This window comes from Kogia breviceps, chromosome 18, assembly GCF_026419965.1.
Source record: "Kogia breviceps isolate mKogBre1 chromosome 18, mKogBre1 haplotype 1, whole genome shotgun sequence".
In the NCBI taxonomy this organism is placed as follows: Eukaryota; Metazoa; Chordata; class Mammalia; order Artiodactyla; family Physeteridae; genus Kogia; species Kogia breviceps.
In genome coordinates, this window is record NC_081327.1 from 46,234,029 (window position 1) to 46,260,340 (window position 26,312).

The 26,312-nt window shown below is 50.6% G+C and overlaps 1 protein-coding gene across 2 annotated transcripts in view; it reads left to right on the top strand.

Annotated features, from left to right (window-relative positions):
* The window catches only part of ZNRF1 (zinc and ring finger 1), a 102,853-nt gene that overhangs the window by 73,669 nt on the left and 2,872 nt on the right, over positions 1-26,312 (top strand). For both annotated transcript variants that reach the window (XM_059043770.2, XM_059043769.2), the window contains exons 2-3: positions 15,251-15,346; positions 25,180-25,285. In XM_059043770.2, coding sequence (XP_058899753.1) covers positions 15,251-15,346; positions 25,180-25,285 — 202 coding nt within the window. The remainder of the gene's footprint in view (positions 1-15,250; positions 15,347-25,179; positions 25,286-26,312) is intronic.

Consider the following 26,312-nt stretch of genomic DNA (forward strand, 5'->3'; position numbering starts at 1 on the left):
CAAAACCTATGGGATGCAGCAAAAGCAGTTCTAAGAGAGAAGTTTATAGCAATACAATCCTACCTTAAGAAACAAGAAAAATCTCGAATAAACAACCTAACCTTGCACCTAAAGCAATTAGAGAAAGAAGAACAAAAAAAAAAAAACCCAAAGTTAGCAGAAGGAAAGAAATCATAAAGATCAGATCAGAAATAAATGAAAAAGAAATGAAGGAAACAATAGCAAAGATCAATAAAACCAAAAGCTGGTTCTTTGAGAAGGTAAACCAAATTGATAAACCATTAGCCAGACTCATCAGGAAAAAAAGGGAGAAGACTCCATTCAATAGAATTAGAAATGAAAAAGGAGAAGTAACAACTGACACTGCAGAAATACAAAAGATTATGAGAGATTACTACAAGCAACTTTATGCCAATAAAATGGGCAACCTGGAAGAAATGGACAAGTTCTTAGAAATGCACAACCTGCCGAGACTGAACCAGGAAGAAATAGAAAATATGAACAGACCAGTCACAAGCCCTGAAATTGAAACTGTGATTTAAAACCTTCCAACAAACAAAAGCCCAGGACCAGATGGCTTCACAGGCAAATTCTATCAAACATTTAGAGAAGAGCTAACACCTATCCTTCTCAAACTCTTCCAAAAGATAGCAGAGGGAGGAATACTCCCAAACTCATTCTATGAGGGAAATACTTTTAAAACTCAGTGGTCAGTACCTCATAGCTCTCTAGGGTCTCCCTGTCTCTTTCTCTATGTTACTGAAAGCTGTGGATGACAGAAAAGCAAACACTGAAGCGGGAAGGTCTTCTCTTACCCTGACAGTTCTCTTTCATCAGATTGATCACTCCACTGCTCTTGAGCTCTCAGAACAACCCCATTCTATTCTCTTGGCTTCTGCCTCTTTAGGTGCCATTTCAAAGCACAGTTGTGGCCGACAGGACCGTGTCCTCTGAGTTCCTTCGTCCATCTACTTCTGTGTTGGAGGTGCAGATGAGAAGAGGATGCCCTGCTGAGAAGGGACCAGGTCTAGGTCCAGGCAAGAAGCCAGCCAGTGTTCATTTTGCAAAATAACATAACCAGGCTCAGCCTGCAGTGTTGCTGCGTGCCAGGGCCCAAGCCAGAGCTGATAGTTTTTATGGAGTGAATACAGCAGCACGTGTTCTGCATCCTGAGATTATATTGGGAGCTCTGGAGGAGCCTTCTAGCAGACCTTCGGTGACACGAAGGCCAGGGCTGTCGGCATGAACAGATGCAAGTTCTGCAGTGCTAGGAAAATGGCATATTTCAGTATGAACAGTCACTTAGATGTGTGTCATGTCCATTCACCTGGTGAGTCAGGTACTGGCTGAACGTAATCTAATAGTGTGTTCAAGTGTTTTCCTTCTTGTCAGTGAAAAATCTCTATCAGGCGTATGGGCATTGGGATGGACAATGCCTTCAGGAACCCAGAAATAAACTCTTCGTCTTGTATGGATTATGTGTGAAACTTTACTTTTTTGTCCTTTTCCCTTTCCTAAATCTCCTTTTCTCCTCCACCTCCACCTCCAAACACACACAAACACACGCACACCATTAAAAAAAAAAAAAGTTACTTAAAGGTTGGAAAATTTAAGTATATCAACAAAGACCCCACGACTTATAGCACAGGGAACTCTACCCCGTATTCTGTGATAACCTATATGAGAAAAGAATTTTTTTTTTTAATTCTTAATATAGCCAATTTTTTTTTTTTTTTTGGCTGCGTTGGGTCTTCATTGCTGTGCACAGCTTTCTCTAGTTGTGGCGAGCGGGGGCTGCTCTTTGTTGCAGTGTGTGGGCACAGGCTCTAGGTGCGCGGGCTCAGTAGCTGTGGCGTGTGGGCTTAGTTGCTCTGTGGCGTGTGGGATCATCCCGGACCAGGGGTCGAACCCATGTCCCCTGCAGTGGCAGGAGGATTCTTAACCACTGCGCCACCAGGGAAGTCCCGAGAAAAGAATCTGAAAAAGGATGAATATGTGCATTTGTATAACTGAATCACTTTGCTGTACACCTGAAACTAACACAACATTGTAAATCAACTATATTTCAATAAAATTAAAATGTTTTTTTAAAAAGGCCCCAGGACTTGGAAAAGATAGGCCAACAATAGGGCAATTCCCAGCACAGTCCTGTTTCTCTGGGAAAGTCTGCTGAGGGCAACTATTGTGAGTGAGGCTAGACCTGCGTGACTGGTGTCTTGCGCAGACAGCATGCCCCTGTAGAATCGGAAGAAGTGAGGCTCCTTTCTGTGGTTAACGTGGAGGCAGTCCACCTCCGCTGGGGGAGATAACTGCCGCCTTTGCCTAAAACCCAGGTGTTTACGTTCCCTTTGTCTTTTTTGAGGGAAGGTGGTCCTTGGCCCCACTCAGTGCTGTTGAGTTTGTGAAGAAAAGGCTGGGGAATTCTACCTACTCCTAACATGTGCTCTGGCATTGCCCGAACACCAGAAAGCCCCCTCCAGCAGCGGCTGTGGGTGTTGGATCCAGGGGGCATGGGTGTGTGGTGTGCTGGGGATTGGAATGAAGGAGGGATAGCCATTGAGAGGAAAGCATGGTATCCAGCTAAGTAACTAGACATTTCCTGGCCAGACTTGTCTATCCTATTGCCTAGCTTGTAGGCAATCCCTAATATTTAAGCATTTGAAGAAATTCTGGCTTGCCCTTTGGATACTATACCATCTTCCTCTTTTAACATATAGTCTATCCTTTAATTAAGACATCTCTAAAATAAAAGCCAGATGTTCGTCTGGAGGCCACATCCACACTTTCTGAGTCATCATTGGATTGCCCCTAAAGTGGCCCAGCCACGGTAGGCCATGTGACAAGGGATTATCATTTGACATCCATGTTCCCTGTTCAGTAGCTGGGAACTTGATCACTCTCACACTGAGACTTTCATCTTTTTTGTGTTTGTACCTGCTCAGGCTCAGATCATCAGACTATCGTGTCCCTACTTGCCCCCCTCCCCATAATCCCTCTCCTAAACAGTCCTTCCAGGGCCTCTCTCTGGAAGAAATGGGTTAGAGGGTCAAAGGGAACAGGACCAATTAGTAGCTGTAGTTCCTGCTCCTGGCAAATGCTTTGCCCATTCTCCTCTTGGCTGGAATGCTGGTGCTGGGCTCCACCTGGCAGGAGTGCAGCCCAGACTTGCCGTGGCAGCAGGTGGGTTTGAAATCACCTGGCACACGTCCATGTGCACGGCCTGCAGCTCTTCCCTTTGTTCCCACCGTAGGTACCTCATTGAGCCTGTTCTCCTTTGCAGTAAATGAACAGGATAGATGTATTGAGTATGTGACTGGGGTTCAGTCTGTATATTTTAAAAATATTTACGTATTTTCATATATTCATTGATTCTAAGGCATGTCCATGTCACAGTTTAACAACTAAACACAAAAATTTAACTCTAAAATCAGGATGTGTCATATAATCACATGTTCAAATTATAACTGACAGCTTTTTTCTCTCTCTTGGAGTTTCATACTGGTGCCCATTAAAATTGATGGCATCTTAGAGTCCACAAAATGCATTGTGTAGTGTCAGCTCACTTTTCAGTTCTTTGCCTGAAGAATGTGTGAATTTCCTCAAATAGCCAGATTTAGCAGCAGGCCTCAGTATATTCAAGTTGCACTGGATGCAGCCAAGTAAAATGGCCACATCACATTTCACATGGCTTTGCTCTGCACAGAGCACTCACACATCCACCTTTGGTTGGGTTTTAGAACTATATTGGACAGTAGGCAGGACAGTATTCAAATATTGCTGAGGAGCTTGTACGAGGCTTCCTGACTTAGTGATTGGGAGAGCCTGTTTCTTCTGACTCCTAATATAATTGTCTTTCTTCCAAACCAGTCAGCCTACAATTCAGAAACAGCAAAAATATGTTGGGAGTGGAATCTACCATGCTTAGAGTAGAGAATAGAGATCACGACTGAGAGAATCTTTATAGTAGGCAAAAATTGGGAATCTAAACACCCACAGAAGAAAATAGCTAAGTACAATATATTATCACTATAGAATGCATAGACGTTGGAAATGACAAGTATGTGGATTGTTGCTGATACAAAGAGAATGTATATTTAAAAGAGGGAAATATGGATATCCAGGCAGAGAGGATTCTGGGAAGGTGTAAGCAGAATGCATGTCTCATCTCTTTGATTCTGATGCCAACCATTGACCTCTTTCAGCAAGCAGGGGCAGGTGGGGCTCAGAGGAGTCAGAAAGGCTGAGTTTCTGAGCAAACGCTAAGACAGAGAAGTTATGGAAGAGGAGGCGAGTGACCCAGAAGATGGAACCAAGACACTTGACATACCAGTAATGGGAGTGCTAAAAGGAGAAAAAGGTAAAGGAAGGGTGTATCAGTCAGGACAGGCTAGGACTTGGTTAAAATGTAATAGCAAACAGTCCATAACCTCAGTAGTTTTAACTCAACAAGTTTATTTTTCCTCCATAATGCAGTAGCCAGTACAGGTCTGGGAGGAGGGGGCGGTGCTCACTGTTGTTATTCAGGAACAAAAGGTGATAGAGGCTTCGTCTCAACATGGTAAATCATGAACCAGTACTTAAAGTTGGCTTGGAGTGCACAGATCACTTCTGCTCCTATTTCATTAGCCAATGCAAATCACAACCCCACTTTTAACTTCAAAGGGAAGCAAGTATGGTCCTCCCCTACAGATGGAAGGAAGAAAGCTAGAAATATTTGGTGAATGGCAGTCCTGACTTACCACTAGGGGCAATAACTAAAATACATCTAAGTGTATCCTAGAAAAATTTCTTAACTCTTAGGATGCAAAGAAAAGTCTTCCAAGCTTTCAGGTCAAAGGAACATATTATTTACAAAGGAAAAAGAACCACACTGGCATCAGATTTTCTATTTGCAACACCAAGAAGCTGAAAGATGGTAGAATTTTATCTACAGACCACTGAGGAAAAAAGGAAGGCAACTCAAGAATCCTATACCCTGGGCTTCCCTGGTGGCGCAGTGGTTGAGAGTCTGCCTGCTGATGCAGGGGACACAGGTTCGTGCCCCGGTCTGGGAAGATCCCACGTGCCGCGGAGCGGCTGGGCCCTTGAGCCATGGCTGCTGAGCCTGCGCATCCAGAGCCTGTGCTCCATACGGGAGAGGCCACAACAGTGGGGGGCCCGTGTACCGCAAAAAAAAAAAGAAGAATCCTATACCCAGACAAACTTTTATCTAACATAGTATTGGAAGTCCTAGCCATAGCAGTTAGGCAAGAAGAGAAATAAAACACATCCAAAATCAGAAAGGAAAAAGTAAATTATCAAATGACACCTTTTCCAGTGTTTTATTATGAAAATTTCAAACATACAGAAAAGTGGAAAGAAGTTTAACTTATGCATCTTACTTTTTGATGCATTTTGTTCTAATGCAGACATTAGTACGCCTCCCTCTAAATGCTTCCTTCAGCCTGTCTGTCGTTAACTATAGTTCAGTGTTTGTTTACACTTTTTTTCTCCTTGAGGTAAAATTTACAAGCAATGAAATCTCAAATCTTAAGTGTACATTCACTGAATTTTGACAAATGCATGCGTGTAACCCAAACCCTTCTCATGACACAGAACATTTTCATCCCGCCAAAAGGTTCTCTGATCCCTTTTTCAATCAGTGTCTGCCCCAACTGCTACCCCCTAGAGACAGCCACTGGTCTGATTTGTTCCACCATAGATTAGCTTTCCCTGTTCTAGAACTTTGTACAATTCCAATTATATGTGCTCTTTCATGCCCTTCACTCAGCATGTTTTTAATATTCATCCATGTTCATGTGTCAGTAGTTCATGCTTTTTATTGCTGAGTAGTGTCCTGTTGCATTCCATGATTATACCACAGTTTATTTATCCATTCCATCGATGATCAATTGGATTGTTCCTGGGTTTTCTTGTTAAGAATAAGGCTGTGATGAACATTCTGATAAATATCTATTTGTAGACATATGTTTTCGTTTCTTTTAGGTAATATTTAGATGGGAATTCTTGGGTTAGGCTAGGTGTGTGTTTTGTCTTACAAGGAACTACCAGACCTCTTCCCAAAGTGCTTGTGTCTTTTTACGCTCCCGCCAACAATATGAGAGTTCCAGTTGGTCCACACCCTCACCAATGCTGTTGTTGTCAGTCTTTTAAATCTTAATGTTTGGCATTTTAATAAACAAATGCATTAAATTTCTCCAGAGAAACAGAGCCAAGAGGAGAGGTAGATAAAGAGATTTATTGGTATTATAAGGAATTGACTCATGCAATTATGGTAGCAAGAAGTCCTGTGATCTGCTGTCTGCAAGCAGAAGACCCAGGAAAGCCCACCAGCTTTAGTTCCAGCCCAAGTCTGAAGGCCTGAGAACCAGGAGAAAACCTATGGTGTACAGCCCAGTCCAAGGGCAGGAGAATACCAGTGTCCCAAAACAAACAGGCAGAGAGCTCAAAATCTGCCTTCCTCTGCCTTTTTATTCTCTTCAGGTCTTCCGCGATTGGATGATGCCATTACTAGGGAGGGCAATCTGCTTTACTCAGTCTACTGATTCAAATGTTAACCTCATCCTGAAACACCCTGACAGACACACCCAGATATAATGTTTAACCAAATGTCTGCACGCCCTATGACCCAGTCAAGTTGACACATAAAGTTGACCGACACAACAGATAGGTTAAATACACACAGAGACACACGTACACTAATGTATTAAGTTGATTTTAAGTATCAGTGTGGCTCTCTCCTCATACCTGCTTATGAGAATTTTATTGGCTTCTGGGGCAACAGGTGAGCCCTAGACCCTAGAATGGAATCTAGAGGCTGAGTCCAGAAGAGAGGTGTTGAAAGAAGCAACAGTCAGAACTGGTGGGCCTGTTCCTAGTCCAGAATGTTTTCCAGGAGAGACTGAACCAGACGTCAGCAACTGATAAGTTGTGCATTGGTTTCCAGTTATTTCTTTGATAGAGGGAGACAGAGTGAGAGAGTGTGTTTCTCTGTGCGTGTGTGTGCGCGTGTGTGCGTGTGTAGAATGTGATACAGCCTCTGCTCTTGGGGACACATTTCGGTACAGAACTGTAAAAGAAAGACATCCAGTATTACTCCTTGACCTTTTGTTTGTAATAAATCCCATTTAATAAAATTCACTTAGTCAAGTCTCAAAGCACCGCAAGGATGTGAGAGGGAAAAATCTACGCTGGAAACTAGGAACTTGATGGGAGGGATGGAGTACGGGGGTGGGACTCCCTGTGCCCCTAGGTGACAGAAGTTACATCAGCCCCTCACCCAGACATAGGGCCTGCCTGGAGAGCGTGGCTTCCTTTACCCTGGTTGCTTCTTTTGATTCTTCTCCTTTTAGGTGATCCCAGAGACAGGCAGAACTGGGGCAGGGCTAAAATAGCGCATCAGCATAGGAGGGAGGGTCTGAGAGGGAACTGGGGCAACGTGTAGAGCGCACGTCCTCCCTGCCCGAGAATCAGGTCTTAAAGGAGAAGGTTGCCGTTTTAGAAAATGAGAAAAACTTTGATTGTATTGCGTGATAAATTCTGTAGAGGCTTGAGAGAATTGTGGTAACTTGAGCCGCTTTCCCCCGACCTTTCCCTCAGTTGCTCTCTCAGTCAAATGGAAGCACCTGGGTGAAGTTCGAGGGGCCCAATTAACCTGACCCAGGAAGACGCTTGACGCTCATGACCATGTGTGCGTTCCTGGGTCACCCTTGGGTCGCTTGCCTGACACTATCTCCCTTCGGCCCGGTGGTAACAGGGTTAAGTCCCTGCACCAGGTGCAGGCTTGTCTTTTCTCGGGAGATTCGGTTTCTGGTCCAGCCAGTAGAATGGCAAGGATTCCCCCACTTAAGCCAGACGCGTGTTGAAAGACAGGAAGCAACTGGGCTCTGGCTGATCACCTCTCTACATAACCTTGGGCTGATCTGATGACGAGAGGAAGAAAGAAGATGAGGTCTCCGTTAGGATCTCTCTCTCTCCTTGATTGGGGGTGGGGGGATCCTGCAGCAGCATTTGCTTGGTAGAGCCCACCCAGCACAGAATTGGGAGATTGTAGACAAACTCCCCTCGGTGCTCTGTCATTCATTCCTCCCTCATTTTGAGAGGCTGGCAGAAAAGGACTAGGAACCGGGTGAGTTCCTTGTCTCTGCCACAGCCTGGTGGGAGCAAAGGCTTAGGAGAACCGGTGTCAGACTTGGCTGGCAAGCCTGAGCTGGCCGACACCTCCCTTCACGCTGTCAGATGTTAAAGACACAATGCGGGCAGGGCTGCCTCTGAAGAGATGGCGGGAGAGAGGAAGGCAGCTGGGCGCATGTGCTGTCTGCTCACCTGCCTTCCAGGGCATGATGGGTAGAGTCTAGTCTCAGCGCAGTTGGGGAGTGTCCTGAAAACTCCACCTGTAGCTTACTTTCTCACGAAGCATCTCTTTTTTTTTTTTTTTTTTTTTTTTTTGTGGTACGCGGGCCTCTCACTGTTGTGGCCTCTCCCGTTGTGGAGCACAGGCTCCGGACGCGCAGGCTCAGGGGCCATGGCTCACGGGCCCAGCCGCTCCGCGGCACATGGGATCTTCCCGGACCGGGGCACGAACCCATGTCCCCTGCATTGGCAGGCGGACTCTCAACCACCGCGCCACCAGGGAAGCCCACGAAGCATCTCTTAACCTGTGTTTTCTGAGTGCTGATGAGGTCTCATGAAAATAGACAGAAATGATGTTGATTGGATGACTTTGTGGACCATGGTTTGATCTTTGTTTGCAGGGCTGATTTTAATTCAGTTGGAACTTTTTTCCAAAATGGTATCAAAATTTCCTAGAATTTTTTTACCCTTCAGATGGCTCGTAAAGATCATAGTAGTTATTATTACATAGGGCTACTGATGCTGAATTGTGACTGGACAATTATGAGAAAAGATTGGGGTGGTAGAGTGGTAGCATCCATTTTGATCATTGGATGACCTCTTGGGAAAGAAGGTGGGGACACTAGTTCCCCGCCGCCCCTCCCCCCGCCCCAAGGCTCTCCATATTTTTCTGTCCCTCTTACCTTTTGCCCTTTATTTTCCATTTAAAAGGTAATTTGCAAACCCAGTGTCTTAGAGCCAATGCTATAGGCTCAGTGCCCGAGGGGAAAGCAGAGCTCTGTCCTTTCACATTAACAGAATTCCCAGGAAAAAATTATCAGTTTTGGGCTTCCCTGGTGGCGCAGTGGTTGAGAGTCCGCCTGCCGATGCAGGGGACACGGGTTCGTGCCTCAGTCCGGGAAGATCCCACGTGCCGCGGAGCGGTTGGGCCCGTGAGCCATGGCCCCTGAGCCTGCGCATCCAGAGCCTGTGCTCTGCAACGGGAAAGGCCACAACAGTGAGAGGCCCACGTAGTGGGGGAAAAAAAAAATGATCAGTTTTGTTACAGTTTATGAGATTATCCAGGACCATGGGTGCTTCAGGAGAAATTGCTGGGATGATGTGGAAGGTTTGAGGTGAATATTTGGTGATACCTTGTGTCTTTGTAGCATTTCACATTCTTTTTTTTTTTTTTTTTTGTAATTTTTTTATAAAAATAAATTTTTATAAAAATTTGTGTTGGGTCTTCGTTGCTGTGTGCGGGCTTTCTCTAGTTGCGGCAAGCGGGGGCTCCTCTTCGTTGTGGTGTGCAGGCTTCTCATTGTGGTGGCTTCTCTTGTTGCGGAGCACGAGCTCTAGGCTCGTGGGCTTCAGTAGTTGTGGCTCACAAGCTCAGTAGCTGTGGCTCGCGGGCTCTGGAGCGCAGGCTCAGTCGTTGTGGCGCACGGGCTTAGTTGCTCTGCAGCACGTGGGATCTTCCCGGACCAGGGATCGAACTCGTGTTCCCTGCATTGTCAGGCGGCTCCTTTACCACTGCGCCACCAGGGAAGCCCTCACATCCTTTTTGCCATGTGTCTCCTCCTCCTGTACCAGTCAGCCTGTCCCACAGCCCGGGGAACATGGTGCACACTGGGTGGTCAGACTTCCTGGTTGTGTGCCAGCTCTGGCGCTCTGGCTGCATTACCTTGGGCAAGTGACCTACCTTGGTGTCCTCTTCTGCAAAATAGAGTTAATGTTAGTACTTTTACCTCATATTCTGGCAAATGAGAAGACACGTAAAGCCCAGTGGCTGCCCATAGCAACATAAATGCAAGCTGTTATTTATCATCATGTGCACAAGTGGGTGCCATAGAGGTTAGACAGGGATCCCAGCGTGTACAGTGCCACGTCGGCTATACAGAAAGTGCCACACACAGTGCTCCGAAGTTCTGTGCTCTGAATAGTTGCGAGCAGCAGTGATGGCCACTGGCCACCCCCAGCACACTTTTGCATGACCTGTGGCCGACGTGCCCTGCTGGTCTGTCACCCCCATCTCTCAGCCCACCCCACACATCCCTTTTCCAGCCTGTTCCTTCCTCCTTGTTAAGCACTCCCTGGCTTGATGATGATGATACCACTGTTCATTTGTTTAGCTTCTTTTTAGTGTGCTTTCAGGTTTCTTATCTCATTTGATCCTCAAGAGGGAGGTAAATGTCTCTATTTTTCAGATGAGGAACTGAGGTCGAGGGACAGTAGATAACTTGCCAAGGTCTTGAGGCTGGAAAAGCCAGGTTATCTTGGTCTTTCCTACACACACACACACGCACACACACACACGCACACGCACACGCACACGCACACGCGCATGCGCGCGCAGAGTTAGGTGATGCAAGTGGTAATGACCCTGCTTTCATCAGAATATAGGTCTCTCCCTACTATAGTGGAGCTTCCTGCAAGACATAATATTTCCCAGCCCACCTTTTTTTTTTTGGTGGTACGCGGGCCTCTCACTGTTGTGGCCTCTCCCGTAGCGGAGCACAGGCTCCGGACGCGCAGGCTCAGCGGCCATGGCTCACGGGCCCAGCCGCTCCGCGGCACGTGGGATCCTCCCGGACCGGGGCACGGCAGGCGGATTCTCAACCACTGCGCCACCAGGGAAGCCCAGCCCACCTCTTTTTTAAAACCCTGTTCCGAGATGTGTTTCCCAACACCACCAAGCAATTAACTTAATTCTGATAGCGTCTACCTGGAGTTGGCATCAGATCCCACAGGTCCAGGGCTCAGTCCCACAAGACTACCCCCACTCCAGATGCCAGTCACAAGCCCGGGTTGTCACCTCTGCTTCTGCCCAACTGGCTATTGATTGGAGGTTCCCATGCCCCCCCCCCCCACCGCCACATTTGTTTAATATGCTAGAGTGGCTCCCAGAACTCGGAGAAACATTTTACTTACCAGATCAATGGTTTATTATAAAAGGATGTAACTCAGGAACAGCCCCAGGGGAGAGAAGCACAGGGCAAGGTATGGGGAAAGGGCACAGGGCCAACACTGTCTCCAGGCACACCGCTCTCCTCAAATCTCCACGTGTGCACCAGCCCGGGAGCTCTCCAGACCCTGTCCTTTTGGAGTTTTATGGGGGCTTCATTACATAGGCACGATTGATTAAATCATTGGCCATGGGTGATTGATCCAACCTCCAGGTCGAGGGTGGCGCTGAAAGTTCCAGTCCTCTAATCACATGGTTGGTTCCCTTGGCAACCAGCCCCCATCCTTAGGTTAACTAGGGCTTTCCGGAAGTCACCTCATTAACATAAACTCTGGTGTGGTTGAAAGGGGCTGGTTATGAATAACAAGACACTCCTTTTCATCCTTTCACCTTTGGCTCTGGAGCTATTTCAGGAAGTGATGACAGAAAACCAAATATAATTGGTCTTAGGGAATTCCAAGGGTTTTAGGAGCTCTATGCCAGAAACGGGACAAAGACCAAATACATACTTCTGACTATAAATCACAATATCACACCTGCGGTCAGCTTTTTCTTCCCTAATGGCAAGGACTTTAGATTGGGAGCTAAGAAATCTGATGCTGGTCTCAGCTCCGCCCCTAAGTTGTTTGACTGATGGCTTCACTGGGGTCTCTTTCTTTATCTGTACAGTGAGAGGATTGGTCAAAACTGTGAGTCTCAACTTGTTTTTTCCTAGGACATAAACATCGGGTGACATTCCTTCCTAGACCTTCTTGTGGGGTGGCCTTCTTCCCAGCACCGTAGCCGTAACTCGACCCCTCTCCTGTACTCAAGGAATCACGTTGGGATGTGAGGGTTTGAATGATGCTATTGTAGCAACAACAATGACTCTGTTCTGAGTTAGCAGAAAACTGAGTCATGTTTGAGGTGAAGGGCTTTTCTTTAGTAAGAAATCACTTTACCACCTCCCAGTAGCTTTATCAGGACATAGTGTTGGAGGACCTGTCAGGAGCACATCCATCCTGGCCTGCCCACAGCCCTGAACCCTCAGGCCGCAGACAGCGTGCTAACTTAGCAAGTTTAAAGTGGAAGCATCCTGTAGTCAAAGTGTTGCAAAACCTTGGTCTTTTTAAAACTTATTTTATTTATTTATTTATTTTTGGCTGTGTTGGGTCTTCATTGCTGCGCGTGGGCTTTCTCTAGTTGTGGCGAGCGGGGCTACTCTTCTTTGCGGTACGCGGACTTCTCACTGCGGTGGCTTCTCTTGTTGCAGAGCACAGGCTCTAGGTGTGCAGGCTTCAGTAGATGTGGCTCTCGGGCTCTAGAGCGCAGGCTCAGTAGTTGTGGCGCACGGGCTTGGCTGCTCCGCAGCATGTGGGATCTTCCCGGACCAGGGCTCAAACCCGTGTCCCCTGCATTGGCAGGCAGATTCTTAACCACTGCACCATCAGGGAAGCCCTAAAACATTATTTTTTTTCTGTGCAGTACGCGGGCCTCTCACTGTTGTGGCCTCTCCGCGTTGCTGAGCACAGGCTCCTGACGCCCAGGCTCAGCGGCCATGGCTCACGGGCCCAGCCGCTCCGCGGCATGTGGGATCTTCCCGGACCGGGGCACGAACCTGTGTCCCCTGCATCGGCAGGCGGACTCTCAAGCACTGCGCCACCAGGGAAGGCCCTAAAATATTTTTTTAAACAAATTTTTTATATTTATGTTTTTGGCCGTACCACGCAGCATGTTGGGATCTCAGTTCCCCGAGCAGGGATCGAACCCATGCCCCTTGCATTGGAAGCGTGGAGTCTTAACCACTGGACCTCCAGGGAAGACCCAACCTTGGTCTTTTGAGTCAGAAAAAAGGGTGAACAAATCTCCCAATGGCTGGTCATTCTGTGGAGTGCTATTTAAGTATTGGTCTATTTGCAGGGCACAGGCATGAGGGTAGATTCGAGGGTACAGAGGGACTTAGGTTAGATGTGAAGAGCATCCTCATTCTACCAGACTCGAATTCATTACTCACCTGTGCCAGGAAACTGGGGATGGACCCTCCCCCATCACGTTTCTTTTCTGTCTTCTGGTTTTGTCACTAATGGATTCATAAGCATCCAGAGATCTGAAAATACAGCCCTTTCTCAAAGCTTGGCCAGAGTCCTTAGGATGGTAGCACTTCCAAGAATTTTTAGTCAAGACACTTAGATGCTAAAGCTCTTTGAGGAAAGGGGTTGGAGGAATGGGAACGGTGCCACGGAGTCTGAGGTCCACATTGCCTGGAGTGAACCGGAATGTGGATTTTCTGTCTGGTCCTGTAGCTCAGAGCCTTGTCACCGAAGAGAGGAGGGTTTGGAGAAGACTTCAAGGAAAGCGCTTGTGCCCTACACGGGAACGTGGGAGCCAGCTTGCTCCCTGTCTCAGCACCACCAGCTGTCAGAGTGGAGGGCTTTCCATACAGAACGAGCGACTCCCCTCGGGAAGGACGCTGGTGAAGGTGTTTATTCCTCTTCAGGAGCAGCTGACAGTCAACATGAACCCGCGCCTCATAGTAAATATTGCTGATAGATGTTACCGGCATCCAGTGACACTGTGCGTGGGACATTTTGACTGCAAATTAACAGAAGAGTCTGATCTTCACAAGAATATTTTGGTGTGCTGTATTTGACCTAGGAATTCCAGACTGAGAAAGTAGGGATTATGGTCACAAAAAGGGAGCAGCTGTGATGTTTAAAATTTGATGTGGACAAATAAATAGATAACTTTTCAATATTTTTGGTAGAATGGAGAAGAAGTAATCCATTTTTAAAGTAATTTTTATTTTATTTTTTATTTTTTGGCTGCGATGTGCGGCTTGTGGGATCTTAGTTCCCCGAGCAGGGATCAAACCCAGGCCCTCGGCATTGAAAGCACACAGTCCTAACCACTGGACCACCAGGGAATTCCCCATTTGAAAGCAGTTTAATAAAAGTAAAATGGGGGAATTTGAAAATAGTGGATCTGTATTTATCTATAAAATTAGATCAGGGCTTCCCTGGTGGCGCAGTGGTTGAGAATCCGCCTGCCAATGCAGGGGACACGGGTTCGTGCCCCGGTCCGGGAAGATCCCACATGCCGCGGAGCAGCTGGGCCCGTGAGCCATGGCCGCTGAGCCTGTGCGTCCGGAGCCTGTGCTCCACAACGGGAGAGGCCACAACAGTGAGAGGCCTGCGTACTGAAAAAAAAAAAAAATAGATCAAAGGACTAGGTTTACTTAATGGAGTTCAGCTAAGAGGATTCTCAGCCAGAGTCTCCAATACTGATACAGTTCCGATGAAACTCCCTGGGTGTATATAGGCAAACTTCCTCGGGAATAAAACAGCAGGGTCTGTCGCCTATCATGGTGAAACAGCTGTTAACTCTTGGTGGCATATGGCCAAGGCATGTGTGGCATTTGGGAGTGCTCTGGAGGGCCACCCTGTGGCTCGCACACTCTCGGAGGACACTGCCTGAGCCACGGGAGGAAAGGTGCTCTGGATGAGGGATGGAGGTGCCCGGGACTGGAGGGATTCCTTCCACAGGTGATCCAGCCAAGTGGTTTGAGGGCTGGGAGGCGGAAGGGTGTTAAATTAAACTCTTATTATTCAAAGACAGATTATTTGGTTGCCTTGATTAGATCGATGCCTCCCTGTCCCCATTGCCCACTGGACCCCCTTGGGAAAGGGTCTAAAAGAAAATAAAACTCGAATCAGCTGTCAGTGACTTCTGATAAACTTCAGCAAGGGGCGTGACAAGGGTGAGCCCCAGTGAAAAAATGGGAATTGGAGGCTGTAATCAGAAAACAAAATGTTGCCTGCCTTTAATGAAGAGGTCAGCGGTAGGATGTATCTAGACTGTAATTCACCATTTTGACTCTGACCCCACAGTGGCCAGAGTCACCTAAGAGTTTCCACATTTATGATGGATATGTTTGGTTTGGGAAAAAAACATTTCATTCTATTTCCTCTTTTTCAGGTTTCAAGTGCCCCATTTGCTCCAAGTCTGTGGCTTCCGATGAGATGGAAATGCACTTTATAATGTGTCTGAGCAAACCTCGCCTCTCCTACAACGGTAAGAGCTTGGCTGGGGCGGGAGGTGTGGGAGGAGCTCTGAGCAAGGGTCTTTCCAGCCTCCACGGCTCTGGGCAGCGTGCCCACCCCACCTTCCGGCAAGAGGATGGGACCAGGGAGGAAGGCACAGGGGCGGGGTCCGGAAGTCCCTTGGGTGGCCAGTTAGCCCTGCCCTTTCTTCCACCCACTTACTTCCTTGCACCTCTGGTCAGGAGATGGGCCTTGGTCACACAGCTGACAGCAGAGGGCCCAGCGGGAGTGCCGGCCTTCTGTGGGGAAGGGAGTCTGGGCTGTGCCTTGCACGCGGTGCTTCAGCCTGACTCTCGACAGTAGAGTAGGTGTGATTTGTGGACACCTTTGCGGATTGAGAATGCTGGCCTGCCACCTCATCGCTGCCCCGAGGCTGTGCTGCTTCCTGCCTTGGAGGCGGCCGCGGGGCCGAGCAGTGAGTACAACGGGGGACTCAGTGAAACCCCCCTGCCACGGCACCTCTGTGGACAAAACCACCTCTGTGGTCAGCACCTGCCTGGTTTACTTTGGGGAAGGCTTGGAGCCCAACTGTTCTGCGTTCAGAGCCTGCCTTGGCCACTTACTTACTGGCTGTGTGGTCTTGAACAAGTGCTCAGTTAGCAGAGCCTTGGTTTTCTGGTCCCTAAAATGGGGATTTCAGTACAGGGTTCATAGGATTTCCGTCAGAATAAAGTGAGATATTACACGTAAAAGCTTTCAGTCCAGAGCCTGACACGTGGTCAGTGCTCAGGAAGTTACAGCCGCCACGAGAGATGCAAAGCCGTCCCTGGGTTTCTTTTCATCCTTTTCTGAAGTGGACTGACTGCTCTTGAGTTCCTTGCACCCTGTGCTTCCAGTGACTCTTGGGCTTTCCATCCTTACGTGCTTAGTTTGGTCCTCAAACCATGTTCCTCAGAGAACTGTGTCTTCTAGGAGAATGGGCACTGGATCTGAGAGGGGTGCACCCAACCTGACCCCAGCCCCGGCCTGCCTTGTAGGTTAGAGTCACGGCGATGCTGAGGAAAACAGCGCTGAGATTTCTCAGGGCCCGAGGACTGGGCAGGAGGTGGGCCCGCATCACCTGAGCCCCATCCTGTCCATGAAAGTTTCCCGGGTCGACTCTCCTTACAGACCTTCCTTAGGCTCCTACCTCCTCAGACCCACCTGTGTAGGCCAGATAATTCCAGATTGTTCCTGCGAAATTAATCTGACGAATCTAATCCACTCGATTCTCCGGAAGACACGTCCTGCTATTCTCTGATCTCTTTTCTTGCACCACCAACAGATTCTGGATGTGGGCCGGCTGGCCGGTTACCCTTTGTCTCAGATACACGTGGTCGGGTGACCTTTGCCATCTCTGAGCCCAGGTGTCCTTCCCTTTCCTCTCCTCCCTGGTTGTCCAGGGAGCCCCCGTTCTCCCCAGGGGACAGCCTCTCCCGTCCCTGGGGACTGACTGATGCTGAGTCTCTGAGGCTCGTCCCTCGAGCTCTGGGCTCCCCATCAGGCTCCTCGAGGATGCTCAGCTCCACTTCGTTCCCCGTCTCTGCATGGGACCAGGGAGGGAGAGGAGTCTTCTCCCGCGGCTGACAGCCCTCCCCCGCCGTGGCCTCAGAAACCGTGTTCGCTTATTTCCCATGTGCACAGCACCCCCGTGAAGGCTGCTTTTTGTCCCGTGGGGCGCTGGGCAGCGTTCTCTGTGGACACTGCCTTGCTGTCATGAGAACACAAAGCAGCCTCAGCGTGGGCTCACCCGGCAGGCCTGGGCTCTTGGCGTCATGAGGGAGAACTTTGAAGAGCGTTCTTGGGGCCCCTCTGTAAGGAGGACCCACATGCCCGGCTTGGACAGCGCGGGAGGCGAGGGCAGGGGCTTCTTCCCCGGAGATCTGCCCGGGATACCTGCGGCGCCGCTTCCGAGGGAGCACGTACGTGCCGGTGCTGTCATAGGTGTCCTCCTTGCCTTTCCTCTTTGCCTCCAAAGAGCGGCAGCCCTGGAGAGCAGGCCTGACAGTCCAGCCCAAGCACAGGTCACCTGCAGAAGCCACACTCAGAGTCGGAGTCCCCTTAGAGGAAGCGGAGGTTGGCCAACCAGTCCGAGGCATAACCGTGGCTGTTCTTGGTCTCTTCCCTCTTTTTCCTTCCTCTTATTGAAAAGCTACCTCTTTGGGGGGTGGGGTGTATGTGTGAGTGTGAGTGTGAGTGTAAATTAGAAGCTTTAAACTGGAAGATCTCTTTTGCAAAAGCCAGTCCTTTACCACCCGAGGCAAAGAAAGGCATACTGTTCCTGGTCCCATCAGTGGAATTTGTCTTAAGGTGAGGAGAGTGCTTCAGAAACAGTGGCCTGGCCCCTCCATCATGGCTGGATTCCTCACATTCAGTCTTTGTCTTTTCTAAAGACACCTAACCCTTCCAGATAAGAGAAAGGCATTTGTCACTTGGGGTTTGTCTAGGGAGTGTGAGGCTCCGGGCTGGTCTAGGGCCTGTTTTAGTTCAGATAAGGCACAGGCTTTGTGGGGCCTTAGGCCAAAGTCCCAGGTCGGACCTCTAGGTATTTATTTTGGTTTTGCCAGTAACATATTTTACCAGTGATTTCTTATCATCCTGACCTCCCCGGCTTCCCTTTATCTCTTCTACCAAAAAAGAAAAAGTGAAGAGACTTAAAGCATTTGTGAGGTGTAGAACTCCCAGAATCTTTCTGGAAAGGGGAGAACCTGAGACTTTCTTAGTGGATTCAGAAGTGCTATATTCTTATGAAGATTCACTGGAATTCTTGGTCACTCCCATCTACACACACACACACACACACACACACCCTTCCTGTAGCTGCTGGCACCAATTGGGGAAATTTTTAGGAAATTTATAGCGGTTGTATAAGATGAAATTTAGTTAACCACCAAAGGGGGGAGTAGAAACCTCCTAAATGAGGCAGATAGAAAGTAGTATTTTTCTTATTATGAGGGTTGGCCTGAGCCGTGGGTTGGAAGGCCTCCAGTAGCCGCCTGCCAGATTTAAAAAAAAAAAAAAAAAAAAAAAAAAAAGCCAGTTTTGGAAAGGCAAGACTAGTTTAACTGGTTCACCCAGTGCTCAAGAGAAGTGTGAAGGCCAGTAACTGGTGTTTCCTGGCAGGCACCTGGTTTGTGAGTCCCGGTGACCCACTCGGAGGGGTAGGGAAGGGAGCTGCACCACAGAGCGCAGAATCTTCTGTCCTCCCTTCTCTTCAGTGGGCAGCTCTGAACCCAGGACCCCTCAAAGATGAGAGAGAGTTGGGGGGGCCCCTTTCTGCAGGTAAATTGTGGTCAGCTTGATTGGGCCTTGGAATTTCTCTTCCTTCCCAGTATCTGCTTGTGGTTCTGAGACTGGGGGGACTTGCCTTCTCAAGAACACGCGCTCAGATTTTGACCATCACCCTGGTCAGCCAGCAAAACGAGCCTCGAGGTGAGGGGCCTGATTCTGCTGTGAACAGAAGAGAGTCATAGTACTGGAGTGGAGGGGGGTCGTGACAGATGACCGACTGTCCATTGAAAGCCGAGGAGACCCTGGTTCCAGGACCAGCCGGGGGTCCTTGGCTCTGGGAGAGTCTGGCGTGTGGCAGGTCCATTTACCAGCAGTATTAAGAGAGCTCGATGGCTGTCAAAGCAGCTTCAAAAGTTCCCCTCCCCCTCGCTTTCTTCCCGGGGCGCAGACCCATGCCCTGCTTCTTAGGTCCTGACCATCCATCCCCCCTCTCTACTGAAAGTCATTGCCCCCAACTTCAGGGCTCTTGAAATGATACATGTCACACAAGGTGACATTTTCTTTAAAGGAAAGGGAATCTGGCTCCCCCCAAAGCAGGAATGCCTCCTTGCTAGTTTACCCCCAGCCAGCAGACCTGTGAATAGTGCTTGTTTGGCCTGTGTCTCTGCTCTCAGGGACCCTGTGGTTGGGATGGAAGTGCCTTTTCTTGGCCCTTGGGGAACCAGGTTCTGGCCGGGGAGTCTGCCCAGCCCAGTGGGGCACTGCCAGGAACTCTTGTTCGATGCTTAGCAGCGGCCGAGTCTGGGTGCCCCTCCTGCAGGAGGGAAGGGAGGAGAACTCGCGGCAGGCCGCTGGGTGAATGAGGAGTGGGTGAGGGGGAGACTTCGGGAGAGGGGACTGAACGGGGTCACAGGGCAGCCTCTGTAAACACGAAGCCCTGCGGGCCTGAGGGCTCGCGCCCTGCGTGTCGTGGTCGCAGCCCACCTCGTCGGAACAATTGGATTCAGAACAGTGGGGTCGCGCCTCAGTCTGTGGGTTGCGGTGGAGACACCACTGCTGGTAGGGGAACTCTCTGCTCAAAGTCGCCCCTTTGCCTGGAGATTTCCCAAGAAGGGAGCTGGCGACGCCTGGCGGTGGTGGCACTGCCCCTTCCTGTCCCCCAGGAGGCTGGGCCCGCAGCTCTGCGCCTGCCGAAGGGTCTGCAAGCCTGGGCTATTCCACACCTAGGCTGGAAATGAGCGCCGGCGGTGGAGCCTTTGTTTCTGAGTCATTTGCCGGGGGTTCTCCCTCTGGCTCCCACCTTCCTTCCTCCCAGGACTGGGACTGCCATCAGGCAGCAGGGGAAGTGGCTTCTGTACGGCACCGCTCGGCTGCACCGCAGCAGCCTTCCCTCCGTGCCGCCGGCAGCTCTGCGGGTCCCCTCGGGGGACGCCGAGCCTGTGCTCTCCGCAGGGCAGCAGTACAGCTCCCTCAGCCTGGCCTGTTCACGCTGAGCGCCCAGGTTCCCCCACCACGTTCACAAAGGGAGAGATCTGAAGCCCTCTGTGAGGTGGGTGGTGGTTTCCAGCCGCAAGGAAGGGACTCTGCTGCCTGGTCTTTTAAGGAAAGGAGGCAGCGTGGCCAAGTGGAAGGAAACTTGGCGTGGGAGTCGAGGCCACTTACCAGCTGCCTGAGCTGAAGCACAGACCACCCCCCCAGGGTCTTTAGGATTCACTGAGATGTGTGTGCGACATTTGTCGCATACAGCTGGCCCCAGAGAAGCGAGGGCTCCTTTTTCTCCTCCTCCTCCATCACTTTTCTCAGATGAACAGCATCTGTCAGGGAGGGGGCAGAAGTGTGCCATCACCTCCCACCGCAGCGCTGTCACAGCGAGCATCGCCTGCCACTCTGGGCTGGCTAGAGGGCCAGGCATTGGCACCGTCAGCACCATCCCTCAGGCCAGGCACACTTCCGCACTCCCCCCTGGGCAGGGCCGTTGGCTTCGTACAGGGGGTCGGGAAGCTGGCGGCTGTGGATGCTTGAGAGGCAGTAAGAAAAAGGAAGAGAGCACAGCTTGGTTCTGTGTTCTCATCAGCCAGCATCGGTTGAGCCCCCCTCCTCTAGGGACCTCGGGTGCCCGGGGGCGTTTGGGTCCATCTGCAGAGTGGCCTTAACTTGTGCCAGGCTCGGGGTTCTCGGCTTCAGACTGCAAGGTCCTCCGACAGCAGACAGCAGGCCCCCATCACAAGAGTGCGGAAGTCTCGTAGGATCTGGGTGACAGCCAGGCTTCAGCTTCAGCCGTTTCCCCTCGCCTGCTAGGCGCCCAGGGACATCTGGGGGCTGCTGATTCCTAGAGCCCAGGGATTGGGACGGGAAGTTCTACCCAACCCACTCAGGCCTGTGGCTGGATTTGGGCTCCTCTTGCCTTCCGCTGTGGGGAGATGTTGCTCCCCGGGCCCCGCGCTCTCAGGGTCCCAGCCCTGGCTCCTCTTCCTCCCAGGACCCCTCAGGCAGCCTTTTGCAGCCAGGGCTCTGGGTGCTGGTGAAATGTGCTCCGCACTGTGCTAGCCTGGCAGGCAGCTGTGCGGTTAAGTTCTTCCCATCCGTGCTGCAGACCCAGGCTGGCCGCTAAGCACTGTGCATGAAGACGCTCTGTAATGGGTTGTGTGGTGGCGATTGACTGTTCGTAAGAGAAGTCTGGTGTCTGGCCTCCATGGGCTCAAGTCTGAGTCCTTGATAAGAAGATGAACCGCCCTTGTGCCTCCTTCTCCTTCCCCTTCCCCTAGTGATACCTAGCGAGAAAAGAGAGGAGAGTCCAGTCCAGTCCCGCCGAAGAAGCAAGCCCCAGGTCTCATCCCCTTGCCTGGCTCCCGCCCCCTATCCCAGCCTGAACCTGACAGGACGGACAGAGCACAGCTCCTGCAGAAAACTGTTTGGGACTGAGGGAATTCTGACTTGCCCCCGGGCTCACAGCTGACTCACCGATCAGAAGGGGGCGCTGGTTCGGAATCAGTACTGTTGCTGTACTCCCAAGGAAATCATCCATCAGTGAGGAGGGAAGCACGGAAAAGGGGCTGTATCCCAGATCCTCACTTTACAGATGAGATGCCGGAGACAAAGAGAGTGGGAATAAATGCCCAAGAAGGTCTGCAGTATGACTGCCTTCTCAGAGCTGGTCTGTTTTTCCTCCCGTCTTTATTGGAGTTTTATCCCCCCAGTGTTGTATTATGAAAAATGTCAAACGTACAGCAAAGTTGAGAGTTTTGCAGTGAAAAGCAAAATACCCCCCACCTAGAGTCTACATTATACTGCACTTGCTCTATCACATGTCTCTCCACCCACTAATCCGTATTATCCTTTTGATACATTTCAGAGTGAAATGCAAACACTAGTCTGTTTCTTTATTGGGGGTGGTTAATTATAAAAGTAATGCCCGTTCAAACAATTCAAAAATATATAAAAATAATTTTCTTCTAATCCTCCTTTCCTCCACTACTATTAAAGTGTGTGTTTCCTTCCAGACTTCTTCCTGTGCTTCCGCACAGGCAAATATTTAAATGTGTATGGTATCTAGTGCTTTTTTAAAAATGGAGTCATACCCTTTTACAGATGAGCCACTTGCCACATTTGGAGTCTGAGGTTACACTCCAGTGGCCGACCGACTGTGTGCTCTCTGCTTTTCCCTCCACGTCGCCCTTTCAGGTGGGCTTTGGGGCTTTGGGTTAGGCAGATCTTAACAGAGAACATGACCACAGACTGTCCTGGTGGCCTGGAAGCTGAAAGTGACTTCTCTTCCAGCTCTTGTGCATAAGGACTTAAGTGTTGAGTTGATTCTATCGTAGTTGTTTTCCTTGGGGTTCCTGATGGGGGGCTCTGAGTCACCATACCCTTCTGGGCCATGAAGAATCCTCATTTTATGGGCCCCAGATGTTTCCCCTTCCACTAAAGTAATCAGAGGGCACAAAGAAACCGTAGTGGTGGAGGGCAGCCCCACAGAGGGTCCCCGGCCCTGCCCCATTCGTGAGCCCCCTCTCACTTTGGCAAGGTGTCTGATTCTCTGGCTGCAGTGTCCCCGTTTGCAAAACAGGAATAACACCGTGTGTCCTGCCTGGCTTGTAAGATCCTGAGGCTCACTGAACACACATGAAATCTCAGTGTGTACCGTCGGCAGTGTTCACAATCAATGAAAATCTTTCAGAGGTGGGGAATTACCCTGCTTCGGGCTTTGCTTTCTTTCCACCCAGAACCTGTTCTCAGGGTATTTCTCCTGTGGTTTTGAGAACTACTGGGTAACCTTTTGCCGACTTCACCTCCTCCACCTGCCTTTCAAATATTAGAATTCACCTGGGTTCAGTCATCTGCCTTCTTTAGATTTGCCTAAGCTCTTTATCCCACACCTACCCCTGTTGCCCACATCTCTCCTCTAAACCCCAGATCTGGACTTGAATGGACTCCAGCAGGTTTCCATTAGCGCGTCCGGCGGGAGACGCCAGGCTCAGCGCCTACCACCCAGCTCTGAGCTCATCATTACTTCCCAAGCTGGCCCTCCTCCTGGCTCCCTCTCGCTCTGACAAGCGCGCGCTCCCCTCCCCTGCCCCCCGTTTGCCCAGCTGCCCCAATTCATGCCATCCACCTCCCGCCATCGCTGGTGCCGGCCTTGAGTTCATCTCTCCTGCACCACGGCATTAGCCTCCATAGCGGGCTCCCCACCTGTGGGCTTTAACAGTCATTTCGAGTAGTTTCAGGAGACTAGATTTGATCAGTGCGTCCCCAAGGCCTTTCATTGACCCAGATAAAGCCCAGGTAGCACAGCAGGATACAAGTCCGTCCTCAGGAAGTTGGTCTCACCTACCCCCCCTGTGGCCCCAGGACTCTGTACCTACCACAGCAAACGTCCTGCCTTGCCAGGTGCACAGATGCTGTCCCCTTTGCCTGGAATATCCCTCCCTGAACAGTCCCCACCCCGATTAGGCATCTCCCGTACTTCTCATATCTGGGTCTGTGCGCGTCGTAAGACTTCCAGGGATTCCTGTGCTGTTCATTTCCGTCTTCTTGTTCAGCCACCCCTGCTAGGCTATGCGTTTCTTGAATCCTGAGACCGTGGCTTATTCGGTGAGTCGCCAGTGCCCAGAATGTCATAGAAATGTCGTAGGGGATGCTGGCTCGGCCCCCTGTTCTGCTCGGGCTGTTCTGGTCACTGCTGCACTTGGGGCCGTGGTGGACAGCAGCTTCCTTCCGTTCATTCTTTTCTGGTGGGGTGTGGGGTGTCTTTCTGAAATATTTAACTGAGTTTAAATTTGTATAACACACAAGCAACCATTTTTACACGTTCACAATGTTGTGCGACCACCGTCTCTGTCTAGTTCCAAACGTTTCATCATCTCAGAAGGAACTCCTTGCATGATTCCGCTAACATGAAGGATCTAAAGCAGTCAGCCCCACAGAACCAGAGAGTAGAAGTGTGGTTGACAGGGGAGAGGGAAACAGGCAATTGCTATTCAACTGGCAGAAAGTTTCAGTTGTGGGACTTCCCTGGTGGTCCAGTGGTCAAGACTCCTCGTTCCCATTGCAGGGGGCCCAGGTTCGATCCCTGGTGGGGGAACTAGATCCTGCATGCCGCGACTAAAACCTGGTGCAGCCAAATAAATAAATAAATATTGGGGAGGGAAAAGAAGCTGATAATGTGACTTTTTAAAAAAAGAAAAGGGCTTCCCTGGTGGCACAGTGGTTGGGAGTCCGCCTGCCGATGCGCGGAACGCGGGTTCGTGCCCCGATCCGGGAGGATCCCACATGCCGCGGAGCGGCTGGGCCCGTGAGCCATGGCGGCTGAGCCTGCACGTCCGGAGCCTGTGCTCCGCTATGGGAGAGGCCACGACAGTGAGAGGCCTGCATACCGGGGCCTCTGACCTACTGCCCCCAGCCCCTGGCCTACTTTTTTGTCTCTGAATTTGCCTCTTCTGTACATTTCACATAAACGGGATCATACAGCAGGTGGCCTTTTGCATCTGGCTCCTTCCACCAGCACCAAGTTTTCGAGGTGCATTCACGTTGCAGCAGGCGTCAGCTCTTCACCCCTTTCCCGGCTGAGTGGATACGCCGTTGTGTGGGTCCACGCGGTTCATTTCTCCATTCATCTGCTGGCGGACATTTGGGTTGTTCCCACCTTTGGCTCTTGTGAATAATGCTGCCGTGGACACACATGTACGCGTATTTGCTGGGGTACCTGTTTCTCCCCTTCACCCTTGCCTCGTACCACTCTCCTCGTCACCATTTTTTTCCAAACCAGAAATCCAGTGCACCTGCTCTGTGTGTATGTTTAGGGGGAAAGTCTGTTCAGGGAACCATTCTATCTCGTGCTGCCTCTGCTGCATGTCTCCTCCTCTCCAAGCCTTTATCGTCCTTCATCGCCTGGGCTGTTTACTTGGTGATTAATCCCATTTTGTCTGCAGGTAGTTAGCGTGTGGTTTGCATGTCTTGTGTCCACAGTGAGGACCTTCATGTCAAGGTCCCTCTTGGGCTTTTGCCGCCTCGGGTGACCCACGCAGTCCCAAGCAGCTCCTAGATCCCTGCCTGCTAGTGACTGACCCCCCGCTCTCCCCTGTCCCCCCTTTGCAGATGACGTGCTGACTAAAGATGCGGGTGAGTGTGTGATCTGCCTGGAGGAGCTGCTTCAGGGGGACACGATAGCCAGGCTTCCCTGCCTGTGCATTTATCACAAAAGGTACGAGAGGGCCGGCAGGGCCAGCTTCGCTGCACCCCAGACCCCAGAGGGCCCCTTCCCTGTGGGTGGGGGGAGAGAAGGGCAGACTGTCACTAGCCACCCCGTCCCCCAGCACTCTGAGTGGAGTCGAGGCAGAGGTCAGCAGGTGGGGAGTTCTGGACGTGCTGAGCGCAGAGCCTGGGTGGCGGGGCCGACGGGGAGGCCTGTGGAGCCCCTGCCCCCTGGAAGGTTGAGTCCCCATCCATCTGTGTGAGCCTCTCTGCTCCGGCGTGCAGACCCTGGTCTGGTGGTGGTGGGGGGTGGTCAGCACGGAGGGGCATGCTGGCCGCCCTGGCCCCACCCCTCCTCCCCAGTGGCCTAGCAGGCAGGAAGAGCCACTACCTGTGGGCCCCAGTGCTATGAGCCGCTATAATTAGCAGGGCTGAGATTCGCCCTCAGGCTCCAGCATGAGCCTCATTCTTGTTTCCAACTGGAAAGAAGACACCTCCTTACCCAGGACGGGAGGACACTCTGTGCTGCCCGTGGCCTCCACCTGTTCTCGGCCCCTGGAGCCCCAGAGCTGCTTCCTGACACACAGCCTTTGCCAAAGCCTGACTCACGGGGCCACTGGCCACGGGGCAGCACACGGATGTGGCTGGTGTCAGAAAGGCGCAAGTGAGGCCTGGGGGGAGGGGGTCTTGGCCTGGGCGCAGCACCCAGGGCTCCAGTGTCCCAGGGAAGCATTGACCGGAGCCAGAAGAAGGGAGTCTTCAGCTCTGGGAGAGACTTATGCAAATGATCTGTCTGGTTCCTGTTTTGAAAATACCCAGATGTTTTACAGAAAGCTGTCTTGGGCCAATTTCTGTTCCCTCTCTGTTCAGACAGTGCTTTCTGTAAACACTAGAGACCAGGATTTCCCTGCTAGCCTCTTGTCTGGCTCTCCTGAGCAACGTCACTAAGCCACAGGGCCAGTCCTCCCCTGGCCCACCTTCTCCAGGAAGGGGGGCTACATGCTGGCTGCCCACCACAGCCAGCCAAGCCAGGTAGA